The sequence below is a fragment of the Myripristis murdjan genome, chromosome 6 (assembly GCF_902150065.1).
Source record: "Myripristis murdjan chromosome 6, fMyrMur1.1, whole genome shotgun sequence".
NCBI classification, from domain to species: domain Eukaryota; kingdom Metazoa; phylum Chordata; class Actinopteri; order Holocentriformes; family Holocentridae; genus Myripristis; species Myripristis murdjan.
Genome location: NC_043985.1, coordinates 31,455,957 through 31,475,780, shown reverse-complemented (window position 1 = coordinate 31,475,780; position 19,824 = coordinate 31,455,957). Strand labels below are relative to the sequence as shown.

The window sequence follows — 19,824 nt, the reverse complement described above, 5'->3', positions numbered from 1 at the left end:
AGTTTTTCCTCCATGATAATTGTTTTTTTCCTGTGGTGACACAGGTGGAGGTTGGCTTTGTGAACACACTCCACACTGATTTCCCACGAAGCATCATTTCACCTGCCCATGCCTCCCCCACAGGACACGCGCACATAAAAGACGCTCCTCCAGATATTTATGACTCGTTTGGCTTTCCATAGTTTGATCCGTGACGTCATCCAGGTGTTATTGAAGGCCCGCTTCCTCTACATCATGGCAAGTTTGTGCCTGTTACTGATAAGTTGAGTTGAAAACCTAAAGCAAACAGCTCAGGCCCCGCTGGGTGACTCATAACCCGAACGTCAAGACAGCCAACATGCCTAAATACAACTTCCGGTCAAACTTTCAAAATAAGATCTTAGTTGCCTAGAAAAACATATTTAGGAGGGGATCCCCACAGCTGAAAACGCATTTTTTCCCCAAAGCAGTATTTTTGCATTGACGGCATGGGTCAGTTGATATTGACCACCTCATTTCTGGTTGGGTGGAGGCAACTATTCTTTGAATATTTCCTAACTGGTAAACTCTGTCCAGTTAAAATATTAGATGAAAATCACTGGAGCACAGAGCTTAAACGTCAGCCCTGGATGCCCCCCTGAAGTGAAAAAACTTTCCACATCAATTTCAAATAGATTTCTGGGGTTTATCTGATTGTCTTTGCTCTTTATTGTGATGATAAAAGCTGATTGATCATGTTTAAACTGCAGGATAAGGTATGAAAACTAGAGATGTCGTGTCATGTGGAGTGTTTCAATCCATATTTTACAGTATGTTGTGCTTCTATATAATATTTCAATGTAATTCTTTGCCATTTTGTGTACTTTATAAGTTCATTGTGCTTTTGTTTTTAATAAGAATGGTGCCATGCTTTGCGTCGCTTTATTAGCAGCTTATATTATTTGATAGAGAAAGAAACAGAAAGAAAGTAAGTAAGTAAGAAAGAAAGAACTAGAAGGAGATGGAGAGGGAGAAAGAGAAAGAGAGAGATGGAGACGGTATGAGGGGAAAAAGTCCCAGGGTTATCGCGGGTATCCGGTGCGTCAGCGGCCTGGGCAAGACGCCCCGCTCGCTTTTACTTTGAAATCAGCGTGTCAGCTTCCGGTGCGTGTGGGTGTGTCTGCGCAGCTTGACGCAGCCGGAGGTTAGCTTTAGGCCAGCCTGTTGCGCACTTGGCCACACGCTCAGTGCGCACCGCAGCAGGCCGGACGGACGCACGGATCCTCCAGCGGACTTCTCCCCGGTGACTTTTGTGATTGTTGTCGTTTCGCCGGGACGCGGATTCCTGACTGAGCTCGTTTCCCAGCGGGCAGCAGTTTAACAACCACACAGCAAGTCAGCTCCTCTGAGCGGATAACAGCCTTTACGCATCCCTGGACCCTGCGGATAAACGTCCCGAGGTGCGTGTCTGCGCTCCATAAACCCCTGGATGGAGATCTGACTCCCCATTATCTCTTTCTTGCACGTGCAGGTGTGTGTATGTGTGTGCACGCGCCAGGTATCCACTCACTGTGCCTGTGTGTGCATGTGCGTGTATGTGTGTGTGCATGCATGAGTGGGGCAGTTGTCCAGCAGAGGTGAGCAGGAATGCATTCTGTACTTTCACTTTCGCCAGGTGCGTCTTTTGGGTCCAGGTGGCGCTTTGTCGCCCGCGGAGGGACACCAGCTCTATTTTCTTTGCCTTTGCATGTTCGAGACGCGGTCTGATCGCCGGCTCCGGTAGTTTTGAGCGTGTTTTGTTGTTATGCAATGAGTCGATGGCTTGCCTTGCCATGAACCTCGCCGCTGTCAGCAGTGTCTAGTCAGATACAGTAAAAGTTCATTGATCCCCGAGGGGAACTCGGGCCGTCACAGCTGCAGACACGGACAGGATGCCTCTCAGAGCAGCTGGACAAGAACATGCGACTGGCAAATTCAACATGAGCGCTTTAGAGATGAGCTGCAGCTGGAAGTAAGACAGAAAAACTGATCTCAGAGTTTAGACAGTGTGCAGAAAAGTGGAAGAATTTAATTATTGCGCTGAAAAGAATGTGAGATTCAGCAGGTAAGTGAAGAATTATCGGAAAGAACTTTATGTAAGAATATGGAGGAAAAAATGAAAACCACTGTACATACAAGGTGTGCAGTGTGGTGGACTTTTGGAATTTTAAATTCCAAATGGGTCCAGAGTGCACATATTTCAGGAAACTAACTTTTTCCATGTTTTTTTTTTTTTTTTTTTTTTTTTCTCCTCCAATCTGACCTGAGCCACATTACTTGCTGAACTGTATTCGCTGAGGTGATCGTGGCATTGGTTCAGGGGAAAATTAATTGCCATTTTTGGTCATTAATTTGTTAATGTGCCTCCCTATTTTTTGCACATAGCAAAGTGAACTTGGCATGGTGTTGATCAGATAGCCCTGTGTTCCCTGCTCTGTTTGGCCTTTGCTAGAGATAAATGACACTTTAAGCATTTTATCTTTCAGGCCACTTATTGCCAGACTGGGCATCTTGCCATGCAGCTTTGTGTTGTCGTGGGTGTTTGGACGCCACGGGTGAATGAAGCCTTTTGGGGCGTCAGGCTGGTCAGATGTGCTGGATGTTGTTATGTGTTGTGTTGGATCAGCGAGCGCAGGGCAGGCAGGATTAAAAGGAGGGAGAAGGATCAAGATGTCCAGAGACAGAACAGAGAGGGAACAGAGGAGAGCGAGAGCCAGGGAGAGAACAGAGCTGTGGTGAGTCAGCCCCAAGCAATGTCACTGCCCTGGCCTATTGTGTGTGTGTGTGTGTGTGTGAGAGAGAGAGAGAGTCTGTGTGTGTGTGTGCATGCATATGAATAAAGAAAAGAGAGACACTGAAGCGAAGCAGCCTCTCTATCCTGCTTTGTACACCTGATATGAGGATAGGTGTGCATCAGTGCATAAAGTACAAATATTTATGGGGTAAAGGCTGAGGTGACTGAGCCGAATGCAAATAAATGAAAACCAGCCCGCCTGATGCCATTAGTTTTTCATACTGACGTGAAGCTGTTGATGCTCGTGTTAATTATTACCTTAAAAGCCTCTGCAGGAAGTCAGCTGTGACTCCTGAAGCCGTCGATGTGAAGAGGGCAGCCACAGAAAGTATGCAGTGCTTTATTTATATATGTTTCTTTGGGGTTATGTGTATTCTATAGCAGGGGTGATTTCCGTGCTGTGACCAGGGTTTTCTGTCAGGTTGCTCTCAGTGAGGTTTCTTTGCTTGTTTTGCACAGTTACTCAGCAGCTTGAGCGAGATTCCTGCAGAGATCAGCCATCCAGTGTCCTGATGCCCCAGAGAAAAAAAAAAAAAAAACGCATCACTTTTCCATTTTTTTGGGACTATTTTCCGTAGCTGGGATGGCAGCTGGCATAATCAACTTGTAATGACTTCAGTCTGTGTTTTTTTGTTTGTTTTTTTGCCAACCTGTTTTCAGTTGTAGGAGCTGATCCAGGTTTAGTTGCGCATCGTTGAGTGAACTAAGCTGTGTGCTGAGATGCTGAGCGGATTGTAAAAGCCAGACAAAAAGCCAAAAAACAAGAAGAGAGAAAAAAAAAGGATGGAAGGAAAGACGGAAAGCATGAACTTGCATAAGTAAACCATGCAGCAGCAACTGTGGCTGTTCATCAGAGCAGCTTAAAGATGATCCACTCCATCCTTACTTTCAAGTCAAGTCAAGTCATGTTTATTTCTATAGCACATTTACAACAGCTTAGCTGAACCAAAGTGCTTCACAGTAAAAATTGATAATAATAATAATAATAATAATGATAACAATAATAATAATAATAATAATAAAAACTTTGTATTTTTATTTTTTTTAATCAGTGTAGCAGTGAGTTATTAGAGGGAGCAGCGTTAAAAACCTAAAACCCAGTACTGGATATTTATATCATTTGCATGATCATTTTTAAAATGTATTTCTTTTATTTTTTGTTTTTTTGGGTCAGTGGTGTGGTTGCATTATGCATTTTCACTGTTTTTTTAAAAGATATTTTTAAACATAGGGCTGTTTAGCATCAGTGTAACATAGGTCTGAGTTATATACATAGAAACTGAATTCAATTCATTCATTCAATTTCTATGGTTATATAATAATTGACTGTAGCGCTCTGTGTTCTTTTTGTTTCTGCTGCAGAACCAGACCCGTGTATTTATTTTTTAAATGATATGCAGGACATTTTTACACCAAGTCACACTCATCATGAGACGCCGAAGTTATTTTTCTCGGTTTTGCTGCCCACGGCTTTGCTTTCCTGTTCCACCTAAGTGAGTTAAAACAATTTGTGTTTGTAGATGCTTATCGTATGCTTATCTGCGTTTCGTGACACAATGCTGCTTGTGAATCAATGTCATGAAACATCTAATTTTAGTCTTGTGCCGCAGCCCCCCGGACACTAAATATACTTCCTGTTTATCTGACCAGAAGATTATATCCTTGCCATAAATAATTACGGCCATGTCATGTATATATTTACTTGCTATGGAAACAAATTGCAGCAGCTTCGTGCGTACAAAAGATGGCATTGTCGGGGGAAAGAAAAGTTCAGTGGACTTTGGCTCGCCGGCTAAACGAGCTGAATTCGTCGCACATCAACTGTCAGCGCGGTGTCATCTACAAATCATCGAAATATCACAGCAGGTTGAAGTTTTTCTATTTTCCCTTTTAACATGAGATAAAAATAACATGTACTTTATTGTCCCAGAGAGTGTAAGAGTGCTGTGTGTAGCACAATTGCCCAGATCAAATGCACCCTCAGGACCAATAAAGCATCTTATCTTATCTTTAAATAAAACCTTTCCACATTGCAGCACAAATGACTTCCGGTTCATGTTCATGGCGATCCAGCAGCTTTAAAGTCCTCATATTCCCTCACCGATCTTTGTCGCGTGTTGTTGTGGTCGCTCTTGTAAGTTTTTCCAGTTTTTTGCCGAGCCGTGCCCCCTGCTGGCGTGGAGTTTAAGGCACGAATGTTGTCCGCGGCACTGTGCACAGCTGTGTCTTTTTTTAAAAAAAAATAAAATTATTATTTCAGGCATGTTCCATTTTGTTGTCAAGGGAAATTAGCCGGCCTGGGTCATGAGATGTTCACATGTGCCATCGTTAAAAATTTCACGTCTTGTATAAGCGCAGCCCGCTCAATAGGAAGCACACACACTCAAATTTGTCACTCGTTTTCTGCCGGCCGTCAAACAAACTTCCCCGTCAATTTGCGTTGTGTGACTTGTAGATTTCCCTCAGTGAATTTTCCCCGCAAATTTCACGGGTCAGTTCTACGAGCTCTAACGGCTCGTAGAACTGACAGGTCCAATTGGCTGCAGCTATAAAGTCTTTTGCTGCTTTCCCGGTGACTTTTGTTGTCCTCACTCTCTGATTATGTGGCAGTTATACAGGCAGTGAGTCAGTGGATCAGTGAGAAAAGCTGCAGAGCCGCCTTCTGATCTCTGTGTCCCGGTGACCTTTGACGTTAAGTGTTGTAACAGAGCTTTATAAAACCAGATCCAGAGGAAGAGACAGACCGACAGAGAGAGAGAGAGAGAGAGAGAGAGAGAGAGGGTGAGAGTGAGGGAAAGGGAGAGGGACAAGGGTGAAGGACGCTGACTCATAGCTGTTCTGTTTACTGTCTACATAAATATATGCACTCTGAAAAATGATGTGTCACTTTTCAGCACAACAAGGAACACTTCACTTATAACGCATCATTTTTGCATCAAGTAGTCACCGTTTCCGGCCTTCAACTTCCGATGAGGAAAGCTTTACTCACAAGCCGTCGTGGTAAACTCATACTCCAAAAACGGCAGCTGTATTTGATCCAATAAAAAAAAATTGTATTGTGTCCATAATTTTTCCACTTTTACAACAGCAAAACTATCAAAAGGTTGATTTAAAAAGCTCACACTCATCATGCTGTTTAACCCGAGCCTTAGGTATCTGCTCGTATGCTCAGATGCTTATAAACATGTGTTTTGGCTCAGATGTTGCTGCACAGAGCGCTTCTGTGAAACCCTCTCGTGAGGTCATGAAGCGTTCGTGCACAAGCGAGTGTGTTTGACCGGACGAGCCTGTGCGTGCACGCTCCACGGCTGTGCACGAGAGGACTTTGCGTAGGAGCTCTTTGCAGCAATGTCTGAGCAAAAGTGGGTGTTGCAAGTCGGAAAATTACTGACATAATTTTTTTCAGAGATGGCTGTCTGGTAAAGCTTTCATAATTTGAGGTTGAAGGCAGCACGTGGTGAGCACTTCATACAGAAATGATGCACTATAGGGGAACTATTCCTTTAATGGAATACACGCTGTCATCAACATGTTCAAAATTCGCATACTTAATTGCAGCTGGGACATCGTATTGACGAGATGTAGTGTCCTGCATCCTCAGCCGTCATGGTCAGCTCAGTCTGTATTTGCAGTTTTCTCCCCCCATGTTGAACACTGCTGCCCCCGTGACCGCTGTTATGTCGTGAAATACGACTGGAAACGATCTATTTCACTTTTTAAATTTACGGTCTGGACTTCTGATGTGATGACAGGCAGTGTTTGACACCAAACCCTCAGCTGAGGTGGTTATTTAAACTGTAAATCCTGAAGCGGACTGGTGTTTTGTGTTGTTTGGGGTGAAAAAAAGCTTCCAAAAACACTCCTCTGAGGATGATGAAACCGCCATTTACACACCGATCAGGCAGCTGTTTCAATTCAGTTTAATATGCTTTGATAGTTTTGATATGTTGTTGGAATAAAAGCCTGTCTAATGCAATTTTCGGTTTTAGCACAAAGATTTTTCCATTAGGGAAGTTGAAACCGATGCCTGGGCTACTGTGTGGTGCTAATTCTTTGCTGTTTCTCAAATCTAAAACATCTGCTGGGGGAAAAAAAGAGAAAAAATCTGTGTTTTAGTGGATGGCAGATCCACATGTCAGTGAGGAACCACGGCCGCTCACTGGTGTGAGGATTTCAGAACGGATGGAAGATGAAGAATTCAGGCACCAGCTTGTACTCTCATAAATGTTTGAATAACTATTACTTCTGTTGTTTAGTCTTATAAGTCCTATAAATGTGGAAGTCAACACGGACTGATTTATGGTTTGAGAATCCTTAGAAACTGAACATCGTTATCCCGCCATGAATCACTCAAGCACCGTGCTCGTGTTTGATGAATTTGAGTTGGACCTTTTCCCCCCACGATGACCTGGGAAACAGTAGGAAGATGTGAGCTCTGATGTTTATATATTAAATATCTGATTATTATTAATCAGGAAATATTGTTCCAAATCCATAACTATGACGAAAACATTAACTGTTGAACGTTTAACTGTCACAGGTCAGTGTGGATGGAACAGGTAGTCGGGGAGGTGCGGTGTCAGATCCGCTCTATATGGTTGTACCTTCACGTACATTTTTAGAAGAGTTTGGCACCTTAGTAGGTGTACATCTCAAATTTTAAAAAAACCCATGTAATTGCATGCAAAAAGACAAGCATTGCATAGATCTTTGAAGGAGATTGTGTAACATACTTTTAGTTTTTTGGGTTTTTTTTGTTTCATCTTGTTTTTTTTTCTGTTGTTTTACTTTGTTATTTCTTGTTCATCTTCCACCTCCCAACAGCTTGTTTTCCAAAAGTAGTGACAGGGAACACCATGCTCTTTGTTAGAAAAAAAAAAAAAAATCCTTAGATGGATTCCCTTTGTAATTGCACTTCTTTTGGAAAAATAAGCAATCTGGCGAACAATCCCTTGTGATGCCCAGAAAGTGGCATCGTGGCTAAGACTTTCCACAGATGTTGGCAGCTGTATCCCTGCTGGCTGAGGATATCTACCTCCAGTTTACAGCTTCCCCGGCTTCCTTACTGCGTAAATAAACAACTTTACAGGGCCAGTGTGGATTTATTTTCAGTGCTGGAAGGTTAGGCCACCACAAACAATCGGGGAGGGTCAGATCCACATCAGCCAAAAGTGGGAAGAATATATGAGAGAAAAGATTGCCACTAATTTTATTTGAGCACATAAAACCAGCTAGAAATACTTGATTGGTTTGCTCTGCTGCACATCACCTAGATACTGCAAGCATTTTGCTCTTAAAAGTGCAACATGTTATATATACAACACACACACACACACACACAAAACAAATCCTTTTAAATTAGTGGAAATAATAATGGCATGCCATATGTAGGCTTGGAGGGAGTACCCTCCTGTATCAGCCTCCAGGTGGATTTTCTTTTGCTTCTGTAGGAGAGGTGTGTCAGAGTAGATGTGTGTGTGTGTGTGTGTGTGTGTGTGTGTGTGTGTGCCCACCACTCACTCGTGACAGCTGCACCCTTCACACGTCTCCCATAAACTCCTGTCCATTGTTTATTTCCAGCCACCTGAGACAGTAATTCATTGTGTGTAATTACATCACTTCAGACCTGACAGAGCAGCGCTGCCCCGAGGAAGAGCTCGTAAGAACGTCAGCAATGCGGGCTGTAACATGATCCAGTGCCTGTACCTGCGCATTAGCTCCCTCTGCGATGGGGGCCACCCCCGCTCGGCTTGCCCTCACAAACCCCCTGCACGGTGACGAGATAAATGTCTGTCAACACCCGGGAATGTGCCAATGCTGCACCGCGATCCTGACCCAGATTCGATTCTCTTCCCTTTCCAAAGGATTCCACCCACGGATCATGGCCAAGAGTTCAGGTTATTTGGAGGGTAACACCCTGCACAGGAGCTGAAGGAGGGATTTATAATCAGGCAACCAGAAAATAAACCCTGCTAAGAAACGTGTCATCGTCGATGTCTTAGCTCCCCACAGAGATACCCAGCATCTGTTCAATAGCCTGATCTCCCTGCACATCCATGATGCCGTTTCCCTCATCAAACTTGAAAGCAGAGGAGTATGGCTCTCCGAGGCTGGTGTCACAAGGTCTTTCCAATACATCCACACTTTTCTAAAGATTATTTTTTGGGCATTTCTGCTTTGTTAGACAGTCGCAGTGGGAAGAGACAGGAAAGACACGGAGGAAAGAGGGAACGACACATGCAGCAAAGTGTCCGAGGTCAAATTCAAACCCAGGACGCTGTGGCTTAGCCTTGGCGTTAAAAAGGTCCGCGCTCTACACGCTGAGCTACCGGGATGCCCACATCCAGAATTTTGATGTCCCCTTGGATTTCATGTGATAGAGTCTTACAACTTTGCAGTGAAGTTTATTTGTCCATGTAAAAGCAGCCAAAGTCTTTTTTTTCTTTTTGTCTCTGAGGCCGGATGCTCGTCAGCGGTCACAAAATTACATTCCTAGTCCTCCTTCTTGATGACCTCCTCATCACATCTCCTCCTTCTTCCCCTCCGGCACACGATCTTTTATAGCACTCATCTGTTTTTATGGACCTTTGTGCCGTTTGTTTCCAGAGGAGACAGTGAGCCCCTCCACTTGCCCCTTGAGTTCCTCTCTGCCTATTGAAAAACTCAGTCCAGTGAAGCCTCTTCTTTCCAAGTTCCTCATTGCTCCTGATTCAAAATCAGAATCAGAAATGCTTTATTGATCCCCGAGGGGAAATTTGGAGGTTGTAGCAGGAACCAGCTTCTCTCATTACTCCCCAGAGGCTTCTTTTACAAAGACCATGTAACACATCAGGTCGACCCGTCTGCTGGTTTTGGGGTTTTCTGTAGAGCAACAGTGTTCTCAGCTGAATGTCCATCCAAGTTCTCCATGCTCACCTAAGCTAGTGTTGGGCAGTTCATTGATATTATGTTGATATTGTGATATCCATGTATAAGACCAGATATAGTCTAGGATTTTGGATCTTGTGATATTGTGATATGGCATAACTGTTGCCTTTTCTTGGTTTTAAAGGCTGTATTACAGTAAAAGGAGGCTTTTTTTTTTTTTTTTCCTCATTTGACTGTTGTAGCTGTTGTATAATTTGCTTGGTTGGTCATATCCACATTACTGATGATTGTTTACAAAAAATAACACCATATAAATATTTTTTGAAAGCACCGATTGTAATTCCTTCAATACTGTCACAATTTTGATATTGAGTTATTCAGTTTTGTCCATACTGCCCAGTCCTAACCCAAGCTTTACGCAGACCACCATTAACACCGCATGAAATATGTCCAATCAGCATTGCCACCTCATTATGGGCATCATAGAGTTCAGTACTCATTCAGTTGATTTTAATATGAACAAAAGTCGCCCAAAGTCCATGCAGATTGCAAACCTTGTGCAATGTCCAGCCTGGATGTCATTAACCCACCAGTTCATCCTCCATGCTGCTTATGTTCCCAGACACTCAACAAACAAAATCGCTGTTTCTCTTTCTTGATTCGTGTCTCAGGAAGTAAAGCAGTGCACAATGCTTTGAATTACTTCAGGAAGGGTTGGTCCTCAGTGCATGAGCTGGAGGTCAGCTGAGGTTTCACTGATAAAAGACCAGACCGATAGCAAATACATTCAAGATACTTTATTGTGTGTGGAGAACTGATATGATGTGTTGCGTGTCTGGCGGGAAGGATGAAGGGATGAAGGGATGGGTTAATGGTCAAGGGATGAGCCGATGAAGGTTTGAAGGTTAGGGGATGAAGGGATGAGAGTCAAGGGTTAGGGGATGAAGGAATGGAGGGAGAAAGTGAAAGGGATGAGGGAAGGAAAAGAGTCGAGAACAGATGAGTGGAGGAGTACGATGATTGGCTGATGTGGACTGGAGGCTGGAAAACAGGAGGAATGCGCCGCTCTTCATCCTCATGCTCATCCTCTGCCTCAGTGCTGGCCAGCGGGTGAAAGCAAACCCCAGATTCACTCTCTTTGTGGAACAAGCTTTGTCCGCTTGGCGTTTCTCCTGACCTCACTAGATTTCCTTTTATCCCCGGTCCACGATTTTTGCAGCTTCCTGTTGGACGTGGTTCTACTAATCTTAAACTGTCTGCCCAAAGGCCGACGCCCAGAAGAGTCCCGAGTTCAGCAAAACAAGAAAATCTAGCAGAGGGCAGAATGGAATGGAAAAGAGCGATTTGATGTTGCACCTTCTCCAGATTCCCGGCCTTACCTCCGAAGGGACCCCGCTAAGGCTGGGAGCTCTACCTCGACTCCTTTCCCACACCACTGAGGTAATGTCGAGGACCCAGCCAGCGATATTGATAACAACACCATTTGTTTCTGATGAATTGGGCAGAAAGGTCCCGGGCTGCCATTTTTCACTCTCCCTCACCCAGGCTCCCATCGTGTCATGCTGGGTGGAAATTCTTTTATTTTACTCATCTGCTGCCAGCTCCGAAAATTTGACGGTGGTTCGAAAACCCTGCATATTTTTTTTATTTTGCATATCATTCTTTGTCGGATGAAAACGTATTTTGGTTTGTGAAGGGGGTCAACAGTGACATTCCAAGTGACATCTTGAGATGTTTATTGTGTCTGTAACTAAAGTCAGACAATGCTCCGCTGGTTTTTCCCAGGGCTTCAGGGCCTCAGGGCTCCAGAGCTTGGGAGAAAATTCACATAAAAGAACAAGCGCGGCACTTACAATAAAAGTTAGGGCTTCAATTTATAGCGTATCCTAGAGGTTGGTATGGCAGCATGAGGAATTGTTTCCATCTTGTATCAGGAATCACTCAGCACCAGCTCTTAGAAGGAGAGGAGTCAGAGCAGCTGCAGGTTATGGTATCATCCTCAGCTCCTTCTTCCTTTTGTATCATGATGGTGGAAGCAGATTTGCGTTAATTATTACGTGATTCAGTCTATTTCGGGCCGTGGGTCGGTAACAGCACGGGGACAGTGTCCGTTCACAACCATAGGAATAACCTTGATTCATCACTTCATCACTCCGGCCAATCTAAACTACCTTAAAACCTACAGACACATGATGCAGTTTATAATTTACATGAAACTTTAGAGAATACACTCAAATCACAAACCATCGATCAAATGAGTAAAACATCCGACCAACACCAAAATAAGATAACACCTGAATGATGCAGGTGCCAGGTGAGATGTCATTGGAACAGTTTAACACCAAATGTTGGTTCCAATATTTCAATGCCAGTTTAAAAAAAAAAAAAAATAATAATAATATATATATATATATATATATATATATATATATATATATATGGGTTTGTTGAAAGAAAGCACATTTCTCAGTTTGGAGGTTATTTTCGGTGTAGTGTTTTACATGCCACTTGGTTTTATTGTAGGGCTGGAAACTGGGTGGCTTACTGGTTAAAGCAGGTTGATTATAATGTAACCGTGATGGCCTGGATTTGGATTTGGATTTTTTTTTTTTGCATGTTTCTCTATGCTGAACACGGTCTAGTAAAATTGCACCAAACCTTTGATTCAGTTTTTTAGAATCAAACATTTTGGTGCCTCTACTGCAGCTGGTGCAGAAGCAGTGTGGTTGTTTTTCCCATTAAGCTGACAGACCTTTTGGAGTTTTTCCAATGCACCAACTTTCAGTTTCTATTTGAATAGTGAGCCGTCTGGTCCCTGTTTGTGTGAGAAGAGAGCCGTGTATTGACACAGCCACACCAGCGCCATGTGAAAGTGGCCCAGTAACAACAATCTCCAGGCACCAAACTAGAACACAGTCTTCCCACCAGTGGAGCCAAATTTATGCACTAACCATAACAGAGCAGTGTTAAACACAGTATAATTGAATCTATAACAGTATAATGTCAAAAAAATGTAAAAAAAAAAAAAAAAAAAAGTAAGTTTGGGTCAGTAACTCAAAAAAAGTGATTAAGTAAAGTAACACATTACTTTCTACAAATTGTAATCACATAACTTTACTGATTGCTAAAAAAGGAATTTGATTACTAATTAGTTTTGCATTACTTTCTAAAACTCAGATCAACCCTCATTCCAAAGGAAAACAAGACACCAAGTACTGACTGATTTTGCTTTTTAAACCATATGAAATAAAAGTTCATATCCAATCCTGTACCAGCACTTTTGGTACATCTGCACTTAATTAATATTACAAGGTTTATTCTCAGTTACAGTCACAGTGGTGTCGGTTGTGCTTGGAGGTGAGTTCAATTTAAGTTACGTGATCGAAGTCGTGAGAAGTTTCTTCCTTTGTTGGTGTTTTGCTGTGTGGATTACATGTAGGATTAAAATCAAAGTGCTCGCTCTCTGCAGCAGACAGGAGGCAGACTCACCTCATCTCATGTTATATAACCCAGCTGACAATCCGAATCTTTCCAAAACTAAAGTCTTGATCTGGATGATCTGAGTGATCTCCCTGACACTCTGTTTTTATTGATCCAACCTGCTGCTTTTGACGATGTGAACGCAAGCTGGCAAGAGTGGTTTTGATCACTAATTTGATAAATTTGCCGTTACTCTACTGAGGTCATGTGCCCAAGTAACAGAAATAACATGGTTTTCATTACAAAAGTGACCGTAATCTGATTGCTGAAAATCCAAACGGAATTAAAATGTTACTGCGTTATCGGGAAAACTAATCTAATTACAGTAATGTGTAATTTTGTGATGCGCTACTCCCACCGCTGCGCACATGTGATGAGCTAATGTGGTTGCTGGATTAATCTCCAATCAGAGACCAGCATGGTTTCAGTGTAATGTCCGATTGGCACTTTTCCTAAATCAGATTCAGTTTGTGTTTTCAAGCGCAGCATCAAACTGGAACATGTTTTTTTGGGGGGTTGTAACCTAGTTTTCAGGGTGGTGTCGTTGTACATCGTCGCCGGCCGGCATGTGAGCATTTGTTTGGTTGTGTGATGCTTTTTGAGGTTCATCACGAGAGGACGACGCCTCAGATGGACAGTAGATCACATCACATGCATATTGCCTGAGTGCAACTGAAAGCAATCTTAGGCTGCTGCTCAGTGAGACTTTACTTTCATGTTGTCGGGGTTGCAGCGAGGCTCGCTTCGACTCGGTGAGCCTCGCTGATTCTCAGTCAGTTTTGCCGGCGGCCTCTCTGTCTTTATCTGTTTCAGAAGCTCCTACTTCAAACGCTTGAATGACTATCAGACCTTTTTCTGTCTGTCTGGCTGGCTACCAGTTTCTTTCTGTTTCTTTATTTGCCTGTTTTCCTGTCTCTACCTGACCGTCTGTTTTTGGCCTCCTGGTTTCAGGCAGTCGAGAGCGGAGAGCAAACGGAGCGTCTAGAAGCCGGGCTGTGCCGCTGCCAGCATGTTTCACTAATGCTGAAGCTCGCTGTGAGAACCTGAAGACCCGTGATGCTCCATCACCCATGTGTGTCGCACTGAGGACGCACAGAGAAGAGCTGCAGACGTCTGCCTGTGTGCGCGCACACACACACACTGCGCTGAGCTGAGCTGAGCTGAGCTGAACGCACCGCAGAGCTGAGGACTGAAGCCCAGAGCAGAGCATGATCCAGCTGTCTGCCTCTACCTGCCTGCTGGGAGGCCTCTTGGGTAAGAGAGATGTCTGAGTGTGTGTGTGATCTCTGCAGTGCAGCGGTCCTCTCCATCATGATCACGTTGTGCCTGGTTTTTATTTGTTTGGTGTGTGTGTGTGTGTGTGTGTGTGTAAGTGAAAGTGGAGGGCATGCAGAGCCAATTTTTAGCCCAAAGATGAGAAACAGAATTGGTGATTGTATTTGAGACTTCAAAGAGTGAAAAGAGGAAATGGGGATGGTCCTCTCTCTCTCTCTCTCTCTCTCTCTCTCTCTCTCTCTCTCTCTCTCTCTCTCTCTCTCTCTCACTCTCTTTCTCTCTCTCTCTCTCTATGACTGTTTGTCCTGGTGTGATAAGGATGTGTTACAGGGGAAAACATGGATGTCACAGTCCCTGTTCTCCTCTGTGGAGTTTGGATGCAGTTTGTGAGGCAGACATGTACGCGCACACACACACACACATGCGTACGCACGCACGCACACACGCACACACGCACACACGCTTAATTATCACCTTAACTTTGATGTTTCGGTGTCGACCACCTCTGCTGCTGGTGCTTGTTTTATTTTACAATACATATTTTCTTTCTGTCTTACTAAAATCGCCTTCTCATGCATAAAATTGCTCCAAACTGCGCACACAAGTCAAGTCCTCTGCCAAACAATATCCACTCCAATGCACGGCATATAATCCAGATGTTTGCACTATAGCAGAGGTGTTGGCTTTAAAACTTTAAGTTATGAAAAATAAATGGTAAAAGGAGCAGTTTGTTGCGCAAATGAGACAGAACCTTAAAGGCATGCCATGTAAAATGAAGGTGATTAAAGTGAAAACCCTTCAGACTAAACTGACAAAAAGATGTGATACGCACATAATCTATCCGTGAATCGGTCTGAAATTGAGAACTTCTTTTGACCCTTTGCAGTTTTGCACCTTCAATAGACGGGAGTCCATGAAGTCAGTGACTCTGCTGATATCAAAATATGTAAAACTAAGTCTAGCACGTCCTACATTTTTGTTCAAATTGCATGCAAATTGCCCTGTAGCATCCTGAGGTGCTTCCAAAACAAGTCGATCACTGGGTTGTTAATTTACTCTGAAACTGGGCCCACAGCTTGCAAAAACCAGCTAGCATCCAGCTTCCTGCACAAAACACCAGAGTGTATTCATTCCACTTCAGAGGGAGATCCAGGCCCCCCGAACATCAGAAAGTGTAACAACGAGGGAGGAAACATTAAAAAGCCTTCATTGAAGCAGCTAAATTATTAAAAAGCCAACATGTACAGTTTCGACCATTGAGGATCTTTGTCAGGGCTTTAGGAACACACAATACAGGTACAGCCTCACCTGTATAGTTGCAACTACCAATGGGAGGCAATTGCATGAGCCAGAGAATATCACGACAAGTAAATACAGAATTAACAAAAATCATAAGAGATTACACATCATAAATGGAAAATAAGAACTCATGTACAGGTTTTGAGAATGAAAAGAGAGAGCCTGTGCAGGAATGATTATAGAAAACATGTGAGGTCTATGTTTTCACTGAGACCAGGGCACTTACATGCACATCTGTCTATCTACCCCATGATAGAGCCGGAGCCTGTAGCAGCAGTTGTAGCTGGTTGATGCACTGAGATACAGAGCCTCATTCACATGCACGCTCATGCACCGCAGCGTAATTGCTTCAGTCACCAGACTTTGTGGGAACGTGTGAGTGCAGAAGTGTTACTGCTCTTTTTGTGCTCATTTTCCTTGGGCGGGGTTTCCTGGTTTTTCAGAGTAAGGGTCCACATCTGAAACTTTGAAAATGAAGGTGCACATGGCCATGAGTTCGGATCCTCTCTTCAATGCAGCCAAATGCAAATTAACACCGATAGTTATTGTCTACATGCTGGTTTCTTTACCTGCTAAAGCCAGGGCATCTCAGGCCAACTCGTCTTTCTTCAGCATCAACATCAGTTATGAGACTTATTATTCAGAATCTGTGTTTTTACCTGCAGCCTGACTCACAGCGGCCAAAAGCTCCTGTGCAGCAGCGCCTCACATACATTCAATTAAGCGGAAATGAACCAGTTTGTCTGCATCAAATAATGCTTTGTCTCACATGGCTGTAGATAAATTGTGGTGACACAGTTAAAATGCTGCAGATGCAATTTGTAAATGAGTTTACTAGAAAAATAATTGGGTGTACAGCAGGATTAGTGAGTATGTGGCCTCGTGTCCATGGCCTCGACGACACGACACCGCGCTACACTCTGGGATCTGATATAAACTTCTATTAATGTGATGTAATGGGCAAAACTGATCAGCATTCATATGATTTGGTGAATAAAACAGTGTTTTGGGATCAGTTTGACCCCAGCCAATGTTTGACGTCTCTAAATAAATGATGATTTTTTTTTTTTTTGCTTCATATTTAATGACATTTCCTAATGTGATGGGTACTACCGGGTAAAGTAAGTAAGTAAGTAAATTTTATTTATAGAGCGCTTTTCACAGCCAGAGGCACAAAGTGCTGTACAATACACAATACAATGGGTAAAAATACCATTTAAATATGAAATACAAAATACCAAGTACCATTACAACAATAAAGCAAGAAAAAGAAAAAAAAAAAGAAAAAAAAGCAATCAGTACAATCAGTACAAATGCAATCAGGACATAAAGTGCGGTCAGTGTCTAAATATGAAATACAAAATACCAAGTACCATTACAACAATAAAAAAAAAAAAAAAATGCAATCAGTACATAAAGTGCGGTCAGTGTCTAACAGCCCTGAGTCAGTTAGGAATAAAATGCCTGTTTAAACAAGTGTGTCTTGAGGTGTTTTTTAAAAGACTCTACTGAGTCCATGGACCGGAGGGCTAGTGGGAGGTCGTTCCAGAGGCGTGGGGCCACCGCTTTAAAAGACCTGTCCCCTCGCGTGCTAAAAGAGGTGCGAGGGACCATCAGTAGGTGCTGCTGTGAGGACCTCAGGCTGCGAGTCGAGCTGTACGGCTGGATCAGGGCAGCAATGTAAGCCGGGGCCTGGCCATGTAAAGCTCGAAAAGTGAGCACAAGAATTTTAAAATGGAAGCGGTATAAAACCGCCAATGGAGAGATATGAGAATGGGTGTGATCTGAGCTCTCCTGTTAGTGCGGGTCAGAAGCCTTGCAGCAGCATTTTGTACCGATTGTAGTCGAGCCAACTCCCTCTTGTTAAGGCATGTAAAAAGGCTGTTACAGTAGTCTAAACGGGAAGACACAAATGCATGAATGATCATCTCTAGTTCCTTGTTGGACACCATGGGTCTAAGTTTAGAGATGTTGCGCAGTTGAAAGAAACAATTCTTCACAAGTTGTTTGCAGTGGTGGTCTAGCGACATGGACTGGTCAAAAATGACACCCAGGTTTCTCATCTTAGTTTTCCCTGAATGGCTCAGGTCCCCAAGATGCTGCTTAATCCCTGGGATGGCACTGTCCGGGGCAATGATAAGGGTCTCCGTTTTACTGGGGTTCAGCTGGAGGCTGTTGTCACTTAACCACTGTTTAACCTTAGATAGGCAGTTCATTAGTGAGCTCAGTTTCTGGAACTCACAGGTCTTGAAAGAGCAGTAAATCTGAATGTCGTCTGCGAACAAATGGTAGGAGACGTCATCAAATTGCTGGATAATGTGGCCAAGGGGGAGAACATATAACAAAAACAGGAGTGGCCCCAGGACAGATCCTTGAGGCACACCGCACGGTAGGTCAGCTGGGTCGGACTGGGTGTTGTTGATAGACACCCTGAAGCTGCACATGCAATTCACATGATGATATGTTTTCAATGTCCTGTACACACTTTGTAACGCATTGGTTATAAATAACACAAATCTGTACTTAGAAATAATATAAAGCCATTAAAACACCAAAAATTAATATTTCTTTCCAATTTTAGGTCAATCAGTGAGATTTTGTTGTGATTTGCATATTTTTCCATAGTCGTGTAATAGGAATACTGGATGTATAAGTGGGGTGGGGGTGGGGGTTATGTTTTATTTAAAGGGCTATTTAGGTCGTCAACAAAGAAACATAAAGTGACACATAAACCTTGGTAACAATTTTAGTTATAATAATTTTGTGGAGGTTTAAACTGCTGGGGTCAAATTGAGCCCAAACATAAAAGATGTTGATAAATGTGAACATAACAGGAGGGTTAAGAGGCCTTGAGCTGAAGCTTCATGCTGGTGAGAATGATTCTGTTCACTCTGTCGTTTAAAATAAAGTCTAGAATCAAGTCTAAAATAGCTTGACCATTTGATTTTGAGGCTTGGACTGAATAGAGCCTGGAGAAAAAGCTCAAAAGTTAGAGCAGCGTTTGGGCTGAGGCTAACTGTGCTAACACGGCTCTTCCTGCCGTGTTTGATGGACAAATGTCAAAGCAGGATGTGTCGGAGGATGTGTGTCAGCCGATTAAAGTGGAGTCAGTGCAGCTGTGGGGCGACAACACAACAGCTGGGCGGACTTAGTTCAAAAAAGGAGGATGGCACCAAAATCCTGCTGTATGGATCTGATCTGCTCCTGAGGGCCGTTTTGATCTGCAGCCGTTCAACCCTGAAATTTAAATGTTGAAGAAATGAGTCTCAGCAGAACACGCCTGAGAGATAAACTGAGTTAGAAGAGCAATGATAGATCCTAGCTCCTAAAAATGTCTGGTCTCATCGGTCAAAAGCTTAGTTTCACCCAGGTAGGATTCTGTTTTCTTTAAATTTAAGTTTCAGTGGCAGTGAGCATGTTTTTTTATGGGCTGTTCATTGGATAGTGTTTTGCGACCACGTGTTGCAGTTTGTCGAGGCACTTCTCACCCAGCGCCGCGCCAGCTGGAGGCACGGAGTCCAAAATATCTTTATTTTTTTTTTTATGAGCAGACGATCCGGATGACAGATGTGCATTCTTCATCATCCTGTGGTATTTTAAAACATATTGTCAAACCACAGCGAAGTGAAGGATTGCCTAAAGGTGGGATTAAACCGCAGGACCCTTGAATCCTCACGGCGCACGTTGGCATATTTTTGCGAGCGCTAATCATTTCCGTATGCGTCATCTTTGCCCAGTTCACTTGTGCACTATTTTCCACTTTTGTTTTGTGCTACACTTAAGGCCAAGCTATGATTTCTATAGGTATAATAACAATCATATCACCGTGTATGCCAGTAATATAAATCCTTACGCTGATTGTACGTGGTATTTATTTAGTTTCAGTGGAGAGTAAACGCTGTGCAGCCACACAACATCACTGATGCTCATTGCTCTCGGGGAATTGCCTAAAATTGATCCAAGATTCGTGTAAACCCCTCCAAAATTCCACAGATTTTTTGGTCAAAGCATAACAATCGCTGGGAAAAAAAAAAAAAAAAAAATACTGTGACGCGCTGCAGGATTCACCCACCGCTGCCTTGATTTATTCAGACGAGCGCAATTTGAAACGT

At 43.2% G+C, this 19,824-nt stretch overlaps 1 protein-coding gene across 1 annotated transcript in view; it reads left to right on the top strand.

Annotated features, from left to right (window-relative positions):
* Positions 1-1,213: 1,213 nt before the first annotated feature.
* Positions 1,214-19,824, top strand: part of il34 (interleukin 34) — a 44,288-nt gene continuing 25,677 nt past the window's right edge. The window contains exons 1-2 of the mRNA XM_030052772.1: positions 1,214-1,418; positions 14,090-14,392. Coding sequence (XP_029908632.1) covers positions 14,347-14,392 — 46 coding nt within the window. The 5' untranslated portion in view covers positions 1,214-1,418; positions 14,090-14,346. The remainder of the gene's footprint in view (positions 1,419-14,089; positions 14,393-19,824) is intronic.